This window comes from Atta cephalotes (genome assembly GCF_000143395.1).
Source record: "Atta cephalotes unplaced genomic scaffold scaffold00013, whole genome shotgun sequence".
Lineage (NCBI taxonomy): Eukaryota > Metazoa > Arthropoda > Insecta > Hymenoptera > Formicidae > Atta > Atta cephalotes.
Genome location: NW_012130077.1, coordinates 2,694,697 through 2,705,661, shown reverse-complemented (window position 1 = coordinate 2,705,661; position 10,965 = coordinate 2,694,697). Strand labels below are relative to the sequence as shown.

Here is a 10,965-nt window from a genome sequence, read left to right as displayed (position 1 = left end):
AGTAGAATTTAAATTTAATTAATTATAATTATTTAATTAATTAATAATATTACTACTTAATTCTTAAAAAATAAAAAAAAAAAAAAAAAAAAAAAAAAAAAGAAACTTTAGAAAAAAATTCGCCGATAGAAATATTTTTATTATGTTGTATTCTAAAGAAATAATAATGGAAATTCTTCTCTCATTTAAAAAAAAAATAATATTGTTAAAATAAACTTTTGGCTCCTTCTCCAAATAAAATCTCTTTGTACACACAAGGGTGCAATGCAAATAAACGATAATAAATTGACGATAAATGTTTTTTTTGACATTTATATAAACATACAGAATTTTTAGCACGTGATAGGACTGCAAATTGAAAAATAGATAGGACTGCATATTGGAACGAACGAACCATTATTCGCAGAATTGATAAAGTATCGAAATAAATTGACGACTCTCGCGTAAGCTAGAATATAAATATAGGAAGAAAAAGTGAACAAAGTACCGAGGCAACAAGAGTGTCTAACAGCAATGGTACGACACGTTCAAAGCGACCGCCGATGTTTGAGGATCGTACCGATATTTGCCCAACTTATTTCTCGTAAGCGTTGTTAGCAGACTTTACACTCTCTTTCTCGCCTCGCATTCGAACACAAGTCTACATTCATGTGTACGCGTGCGCTGCACATGTATTTTCTCTTACTGGTCGATTGCTACATACATAATAGACCCCCGTTATTAATATATTATTTTATATTCTTCTTCTTTCTTTCCATTTTCATCAGATACTAAACAAAATTAATTAGGTATTTTATCGTTCATGTTTTGGTATATTGACAAATATCACCTGCTGTTATGATATTGAAGAATGTAAGTAAAACTTATCAAGTATATCTGGGAATTCTCTATAAAAAAAAACAAGCAGATGCTGTCTTAAAAAATATTAGATTGATTTAGATATTTCTTGATTGTAATGGGAGTAAAGCACGAGAGATATTAAAACTCATAAGGATCGGAGATATCCAGCCTTATACGTCGAAGCATTTTTACGATTGTATTTATTATTCAAAAGAGAGATAGATTTTGAATAAATCATAATAGCGAATGTGATATGACGCGTCAAACATAATTGTGAATGCATGATGCGTCTTCTTTATAGTAAGGGTACGCGTTTTCATATATATATACTCTTCGACGATATAATACATATTAATAGATTTTAGACAGACGCATAAATAGATTTTTAGCAATCTATGGATTTTTGAGCGGAAATACCTAAATTCTTAATTTTAATTTCTAATTTTTTAACTAATTAGGAAAAATTTTTTATCATTTTTTTGCGAAGAAGAATAAATTTCACTAAAATCAAGTAAATACTCGTTTCCAAGTTTTTTTTATGTATACATATTAATACACTTTTTTTATACTACTAAGATAATTCTAATAATGCTTTAATGTTTTCTGAAAATAAAAGAATCAGGGTCTCAGGGTCGAAGTGAAATGGCAAGAGGAGCAGGAGGTGGCTCGTTCGGTTCATGGAGGTCAGACTGTAGGTGATCTGGCCTGGAGGGTACGAACCCAGGGCATGTAGACCGGAAGTAACGTCACACCCGCGTGGCTCTGAATGCGCATACCGGATGTGTGGCATCGGCTCCCCATCAGAACCATCAACATCACATTCACAATTCCTGCACATCGCCGGCCGCCTCGTCGCACATCGCGTCACATCGCGCGCACCCGCGTCTACGCGCGTCTCTCGCGCATGCACGCACGCACGCACGCACGCAACACGAACGTATATACGTGCGTGCGTATGCTGTCTCTCCCTCTTCTGTGCGCCTGCAGCGATTTTTTTCAACAACTTGCGCGGTGAGGCGGTACAACGATCATAAATTCCAAATCGTATAAACCGTCATAAAAGATCAGAGATTAATATTTACGCTCGTAAGACGATTACTATTGCTGCAAAATTTGTTCATCTACTTAAAGTTACAATTGTAATTTTGAAGTACGTTAAATATCGCGTAGATCAGTTTACTGATCTATTAGTCTAGAACTACAGATTTTATAATTTTATAATAAAGACATATATTCGATGGATGTAAAAATATGCTTTATAATTTCGCCTTGTAATAACGCGATTTTATTATATGAGAAAAAGGTGATACGATTATTTTAACTAAGCTTATATGAGCTATGTTTACGAGTAATCACAAAGAAGTATAATCAAGAATAATGAGAATAAAAGAGAGCTGACCTTTAGTTATATTCAGGCGGAGTCGTTCCTTTTCCCAAGACGCGAAGGAGGCCTCCAGAGCCTCAGTCATCTTCTTATTGGTCCCAGGTGTTAACGGCGGCACTTGCGCCGGTATATCTAAAAAAAACGCGAAAAGACATTTACTTTATATCATTAAATATAAATATACTTTAATCGTGATTGCGTTTAGATCCCTTGCGGCAACTTTCTGATCGATTAATGCAAATTAATTTTTTCTCATCTCCCCCTATTTGATACTTATATTTATGTAAACAAAGATATTAACTTTTATCTACATACAATACAATTAATTAATAATTCAACATTTTTTAAATCTAATTTTAATATTTTACGAAAAAATATTGTAAGATGCACTATAAGTGTATCAATTAACTTATATGCGCAGATACCTGAATTTCTCAGAACGAGAATTCCGCACGCACAAATTTGATACAAATACGTCACAAGTTTGCGATACATAGGTGCTCGATGACGATAAGCATGTAATACATCAATATGTTGATTCCCTCTATAGAAAGCTATAATAATAGTACGGCTTTATTTAAAATAAAAGTGCATTGTGAAACAGATTCGCCGGATCAGCTAAATGAAAGATAGTAACGAGGTAAAACGGGGAAAAGAAGCTTAAGAGCACTTAGCCCTCCCAGGCATATGAGAAGGCGGATTAATATTGCTTCTCACAAGCGAAGTGCGCGTGCAAACGGCGTGTATGCCGCACGTGTGCGCGAGCGCGCGCGTTTTACGAGTGCGTACGTGCGTCAGGTGTCGCTCGCACGACTACCAGCACGGGGCGCGGAGCAACGGTGAAGCGAGCAAAAGCGAAACGAAGGGGGCACATACAGCCTTCTTAGATAGCATCGTCATAAAGAGGGGTGCAACTGCCGCCAGAGCAGGCAGGTGCATCGCCGTCACCGTCGTTGTCGTCGTCGTCGCCGTCGCCGTCGACGCTGCGCTTGTTCTACGACGCACCGAGGCGAATGAGAGACGGCACTTTACGGCATTCACGTACTTTTCTCGCGATATCAGCGGCGAGATACAACGACATCAGAACCCCTCCGTCCGTAATCTATGCGATTGTATAAACACACTGAGAAAAAATATAGTCAATTTTAATAAATATTTAGTTGAATACTGCCAATAAATATAAAGATATATTTATTTGATACAGAAAATATTTATTTGATTTAACAATCATTCTTTTTAATGAACAAATATTTATTTATGGTAAGTAAATGTTTAGTTGGCAGTATTGGACTAAATATTTATTAAAATTGATTTGTTTTTTCTCAATGTACGAAGAATTTGAGTTGCTCATTTCTATCAGTGTAAATTAACATTAGTCTCAGTTTAATTTATCACGAAAAGGATGATTTTGAAGCTGAAGTAAGAAAGTTTAGAAAATTTAGTTATTAGATACAAATGATTTTGTTAAATTGTCAAAATAATGATGTAGGATGCTAAAAATTTCTTGTATTACTATTTGAAATTGAATAGTATTATTATTTTAATGGTCCAAAAACAAAATTATTTTCATGTCTGTTTATTTATACTGAGAAAATGCCTAAAAATATATTTGTCAGAAATTATATATATATATATTTTCTTTTTTTCACTGAAATAAATGTTTGTTTAAATACGGGCGAAATAAAATTTTTTTTTCCTAGCAAATAAGCTATCTATTTTATATTTTTTGCAATTTATGAGATACATTTCACAGAAATAAAAGATATTTCACAAAAATAAGATATATTTCATAGAAATATATATTTCGTTATCACAATCAAATTTCGTGAATAACATTTGCTTCGCAATACTTTGACATTTTTCTCTCAAGATAGTAAAATTTTTCGATACTTTCGATACTAGTAAAATCGTGCTTCCCATGTACTTTTTACCTTTTTCATAGTTCTAAGAATTAGAAAAAGATAAGAAATAAATTAAACCAAGATTACAGTTAATCTACATTGATAGAAATACATATCAGGCATTCTAATCTGTTCTAGATGCGCGTCAATAGTGAAATACAAGGATCAACAAGTTAAAGAGATTATTTCTGCCAATAATTTGGTAAAACGAAAACCGGTTCCAAATAATGTCGTTTAAAAAAGCTAAAAACTTTCTGTTTATAAAAGATTTTAATGGGGCAAGCTTGTATTTTTGATCATCGAAATTGTACCTGTCCGCATAAGGATAGCCCAAAGATAGGCCCTCGCTGATCGCTGTTCAAATGCGTGACGAACGTGCGAGCGGTGCGTCTCAGACACGAGGCGATCTATTGAAAATTCACGTGCCAACGGCGCAACCGCGGCCACGCGAGTGGAATTTCAAAGGAGCGAAGTTTCGCAGGAACGACGTTTGCGGCTCTACTCTGTCGCTCGCGCGGACGCTGCGTATAATCGACTCGCGGCTCACGATATCGCGCGCTTGGGATTATGCATTTCGATTATTAAGTATTTATTTCCATTGTTAATGAATAAATTAAATCCCCTCTTTGTGTGAGAAAATAAAAAAAAACGCACGTTTCCTTAAGGATGACAGAAACATTTCTTTAAGAATATCGTGAAAAAAGCCCTCTTTTTAAAATAGACGCACAGAAACAAATATTTTATCGAAGTCTCCTAACTCTAAAAATTCAATTATATACAGATATAGGCCTAAAAATAATTTTATTGGATCATTAAGATAATTATATAGGAATCTCAAGTATGTTGAATAATACAGCAGAAAGTTTTGACGTTCTGATCAACCAATTTGATGATTGAACAAAATTATTTTCAAATTTGTATCTAGCTGAATTTTTAAGCACTTGAGCAAAACCAATCTTTTATTCAGAAAATACGAAAATAATTAATAATTGATAATTTATAATAATGTAATAATAATGTATAATATTTATTATACATTATTATTACATTATATATAATAACATTATATATAACATTATATATAACACATTATATATAATAATATTATGTATAATAACATTTTAATAATGTAATTATTTGAAAGTTTAAAATAATTATATTGACGGTAAGAAAAAATTTATCCCGGATTGGATGTAACGTATTGCGATGTAAAAAAAAAAAGTAAATCCGGGACTTAAGTGTGTAAAAATCCAAACTTAATTACATACTGAGCTTAATTCTAGATATCAGTAGTTGATTTTACAAATAGAATGCATTCTATAGTATGTGTCGAGTATATTATATTGCTACATCGCGTTATAAATCAGAGCGGTCGAGGTATCTGTAATGTATCATTTGTAGCCTGAATGTAACGGAGAGATCGCGATACCGCGATACGTTCGCTAGCAGGTGCTGCGAGTTGATGCATCGTGGATTAACGAGTTTTCCTTTTTTTTCTTCTTCGTTTTTCTTTAAAAAGTATTTAGTTTCGAATCGATCGATGTCAAGTTAGACGAAGCGCGATCCTTTTTACTTAATCGAAATGGAAATTTAAAATACTCGAAGCTCGCGACCCAAGTGGCATTTGACCCTCGACACGTTCAACATAAATTTGCATAGCTTGCGTTATTTGCGGCGATTGGCGCAATGACCAAGTTATATACCTTCTTCAAGTAATTAATGCCAGCCGATAAAATTATTTTTTTATCCGATAACCTTAGTTAAACTTTAAAGTACACATTTATAATCAGGAATAATTAGATACGCTTAATTAGACGTTATCTGTTCTGTAAATTATACGAGAAACTTACAGAAAAAAAAAGTAGTAACTGTGAATATATGTTGTTTGTTAATTCATCGGAAATAAAAACTTTTGGCTCGAGTTTCAATGAAGAACAATGAGCTTTTAAATATTTCTCTCTTTCTCAATCTTGTAAATTTTTTTATAAGAATAATATGAAACATAAAAGTCAGAATAATAATTTATGAGCATATATAATATTATGAGACGTATCATTCATAAACGATACGTTATTACAAAATCCATTAAAGATATAGACACTATGTAGTTATAGTCGTCCCGTTTCTGCAACTGCTATTTCTTTCACTTACAAAAAACAAATTATTGCTCGAAATATTTGACATTCCAAGATTTCTGTTCTTATATTTTATGTATCTCCTTTACTTGCGTTAAAACTGCGAAATTATTTATTTTCATTTACTTTCTCTCTTTATCATATTATCATATTATTCGATCATTTTCTTATTTATTATATTTTTTAAAGTCATTAAATGATTATTAGTAATTTTAATATTTTTAATCACATTCCTAATTTTAGAGTATCTCGAATTATTCATTTATTATTTATATGATTATTGATTTATTGATTTACATACGTATTAAATTTATACAATGGCGTGCAAGTTTCCGGCCAGTGACATTTTGTACTCTTATTTATAAAAAAACAAAGCCTGACATAAATTTTAACCAACTTTATCAGATGTTAGTACAAGATGTGGAAATTTTGTACTAAATTTTGTACCTGATTAAAATTTTATCAGGCTTTTTTTTATAAACACTGGCCGAAAATTTTTATACGCCACTGTACGTAATAATTGCTACATATTTTATCGATGCTAATGAAATCGTTTTATATAAAAAAAATAATAAAATGGATATTAAATTCTGCGGTTTTTTAAAAGAGAATAATCAAGTCGAATGAACACGTTCTATGAAAGCAGTTCCAAACCCAAGCTTCGCGGTTGTTTATAAGGAGATTTTTTTTCTCTCGTCCATCTGGAATATGCTAGGGTGAATGTGTAACCTTCACGAGTATAGCCGACAGGAGGCACGTGCTACCAACGTCTTCTGGCTTATCCCTCTTTCCTCTACACCTCAAGAATACTCGGCAACCAAACAACTGCGGCAGCTGTTCTGAGCAAACTGCGCGAGAGGAACACGTCTCCAAATTCGTCTGTCGTTCTTATTTCACGCTGTCGAAAATTATTATTCTTCGGATAGCGTAATAATGTACTAATGCTTGAAGAACTGATATCGACGAAAGCAACGATTATTTTATGAAGCAAAAAAAAGGATAAAATAAAAAAAAACATGTATTTCTTATAAAATTCTGATTGTAAAATCAAAATTATTGTACCTATTTGTTTTACGTAACGATCTATGTGTGATAGGAAAACTCAACGTAACAATTCATCAATCATAATTAATTTAAAAAACAACTTGGGATGTCAAACTGTCAAATGATGATGTCGAGTTTTTCGTCAAGTAGAAGTTTGGGAAGAACTTTAACTTCGCTAACGTACGTTAAGACTAATAGAAATTGAATATCATGAAATGAATTAGAGGTCGGAGACACAACACGACATCCGTACTTGTACTAAAACCGAACTATGTACAAATGCAAGTACAAGCACGTGTTAGTATCAGCGTGCCATCAGCCCGCCTTTCCGTAGTATACACCTGTTGCTCCGGTCGGTGGCTCTCCCGCGCTCGTTTAGTTTCATCCATCGCATCGCCTCGCATCAGCGTGACTAGGCTGTAAGGCCATTCATCCCGTATAAGAAGCCCCATTGGGGAAGAACGCAGAATTCTCTATGCCCTCCTAAGGCGTACAAATGCGACGCGACCGAATTGGACAGACATATTATCCGCATGCGGTGACTACATTATACTCAATCATTGCGGCATACTTGTAAATAAAGGACTTTTACGGTAAAGTCAAGCGGCGATTCTTACGATAACAATTTTATAAAAAATTACTTTCAATCAAAAGAACATGAAATTGAACATAAAAAATTTATAAGAACTCGGACTAAAATTAATTTTATTTTAATGGTATTTGCTGATGTACTTTATGTATATTTTATAGCATTCCTCTAAAGAAGATATTAATTTAATTTTACGATTTTTGTCAAATTTATCAAGGCAAAGATAAGAGAGGTGAAACGAAAAAATTTTTCCCTTCAGAGTAAGGCCTTTCCTTACCGTGATATGTTTATCGAGATCAAAACTACGACTTAACTTAGTTATCAATAGTGTGAGAGCAATTAACTTTCATAATGCGTAGCTGGGCAAACATACTAAAAACGGAGTGCTTTGTGTCTTGAGTCGACAGCGAGCGTCAGTGATTCAGGATACGTTATCATAACCGCGAATTATCATACACGAGGTGGCGGGCGGGACAAACCGAGATTATCAGCTCATTGAGGCTCTGAAAAATTCAAGGAGAGGTACTTAGAACTGGCGATGGTAATCCCCCAACGAGATATCACAATCGCAAAACGGTCGGTTGCTGGTGCTGATAAATTGCCGGGCGCTAGGAATGGGGGAGAAGGAAAGAGTCCTTGTTGTACGCGGCAGTTGATAGCGCGCGATGGTAACGAGCGGTAGCGTCATTGTTAACCGACGATTATCGCGAAACCGCGTGTTTCGCCGAGATAACAGGGGCAGAATTCCATAATTAGTCGTAAGTAATCTTCGCGCAATTTACCATCGTTGTCCGTGCCAATTAATTCGCACACCCAACTACGCGTTGCTGAATAAAAATGATTCGACTCACAAGACTCACAAGAAGTATAGAAATTGTTTAATAATTTTTCTTCAAAAACTCGATTCTATTCTCACATGCAGATTTCTCAATACGTACAAAAATTTAAATACTATTAAAATGACATAAATAAATAATTAGAATAAAAATTAAAAAATATTTAAATTCAAATACCATTAAAATAAAATTAATTTTGGATTAATTCAAAAACAAAATTTAAATATATATAGATGTGTATACAGGGTGTCCTTTGTCAAGCTTTGCCGCTTTTGTGTAGATAGAGAAGATTAAACTGAGTCGGAAAGTCCTCTATCATTTCGCAATTTTTACAATAGCTAAATTAATGAAATATTAATTATTAACAATCGCTGAATATTGATTTTTAATAATTTTTTATTCAAATACTACCAATTTTATAGAAAAATAGCGAGAGATAAAAATTGTTTATTTTCTTTTCATAAAGAAGAATTTTGAGAATTTTTTCAGAATTTTTTAATACCATATTTTCTCATGTTGGTCAAAATAAGAAAATGCAGTACTAAAAAATTAATAAAAAAATTCTGAAAAAATTCTCAGAGTTCTATAAGGAGAAATAAATGATTTTTTATCTACACAAAAGCGATTGGCAAAAACTTACGGGACCTCCTGTATATATAAAAGTCTAATTTGCAAGAAAATTTCGAAAACTTCTTACGAATTATATGTAATAATGAAGATATATTATTACATATAATGGAACAGTTAAAATACACTGCTTTAAATAAATACAAATACAAATAAATACAAATAAAATGACTCACCAAAAAAATATTTGGCTAAAAATGGAATTCAGAAAAATGGAAATTAGAAAATTCTGATTATATAAATTCTATTAGGATTCTAGTTATTTTTAACTAGAAAATTTTATGTTTATTCTGTTTATCTTAACCGGAAAATTTTTTGATTAAATCTACTAAAATTCGAGTAGAGATAACCAAAATTCTGATTAATATAATCAAAATTTTCTTGTTTGTCTATTTTCGACCTAACATTTCTCTCAGTGATAAAAGAAATGATTAGATAATTAAAAATAATATTTAAAAGACAATGAATTATATCGTAAAGTCCCAAGAGATAAGCCTTATTTTTCTCATATCTAAATATCTCTGAAACTTGTACTTGTTTGCGCAGAACAATTTTTTATAAACTTCGAGATGAGAGAAACGGTTCTGCGTGACAGGCGCCATTGTCACACTCCGATTATCGCGGAGTGTTTTGCCGAGATATGGCCGAAGTGAGATAAAATGTGATAAAAGCTTTTGACTTCCTGACTGACCGGCAACACAACCAATACTCTAGCAACATTTTGGTTAATGAATCACATATATAAAACAAGTTAACGCGCTTATAGCATTTCATCGCATCGTGGACTGCGAATCAATTACTGTTCTACAACTGATTAGTTACTCCTCTCGTGCACGCTGTCAGATTCCGTGAAATAATTTATATCAGGCTTTTATCGTTACTTTTTTTTCCTAGAAAAACCACATCTCCCCGGTCCCCTCCCCTTTAATAGTCGACTGTTGTTACATACCGTTGCTATTCGTACTTGCAAATGCATCGTCGTCGTGACCGACATAGCCGCCTGTGAACTATAATAACTACGCAAATGTGATTCCGATTACGTGTGAAAGTCGTATAAAACCAATGCAAAATCCATTGCACTGTGAAATCAATATAAAACCAATGTAAGACCAATATTGCGTTGTGAAACTGGTGTAAAAGCAACGCGAAACCAATATTGTGTAGAAGTTGTTCTACAACATTTGAGAGTTGGCCTAATTTGTTATGTTCAGCATTCCACTTTAAATTGAAAATATAAATAAGCGTATGTGTTTTTGTAATAATCACATCAATTTCAAATGTCAAAAAAATCAGACATTGGATTCAATTCGAAGTAAACAATTGCAAATTACTGTTACCTTTAATTTTATTGTCGCTAAATCTAATAATCACATAAAGCTAATCAAAATTTGTTAAATTTAATGTTTAATATTGAAAAGTACAATATTTCTCTTATTGTTAATTTGACCTATTTGATGTCTACAAGAGAAAGTGCGCCACTTTGTATTCTATACGTCAGATTTTATGAATGTTTGAGGGAGCTAAACAGCCATCATTTTGAAACCGGAACCAAGATAACGTTCTGCAGTTGTTCGCAGCACATCTTCGCCAGATGCGAGACTTTTTGATG

The 10,965-nt window shown here is 33.0% G+C and overlaps 1 protein-coding gene across 1 annotated transcript in view; it reads right to left on the bottom strand.

Moving 5' to 3' along the window:
• Positions 1-10,965, bottom strand: part of LOC105617489 (ETS-like protein pointed) — a 113,067-nt gene that overhangs the window by 36,452 nt on the left and 65,650 nt on the right. Inside the window, exon 3 of the mRNA XM_012199045.1 lies at positions 2,240-2,356. Within this exon, the coding sequence (XP_012054435.1) occupies positions 2,240-2,356 (117 nt within the window). The remainder of the gene's footprint in view (positions 1-2,239; positions 2,357-10,965) is intronic.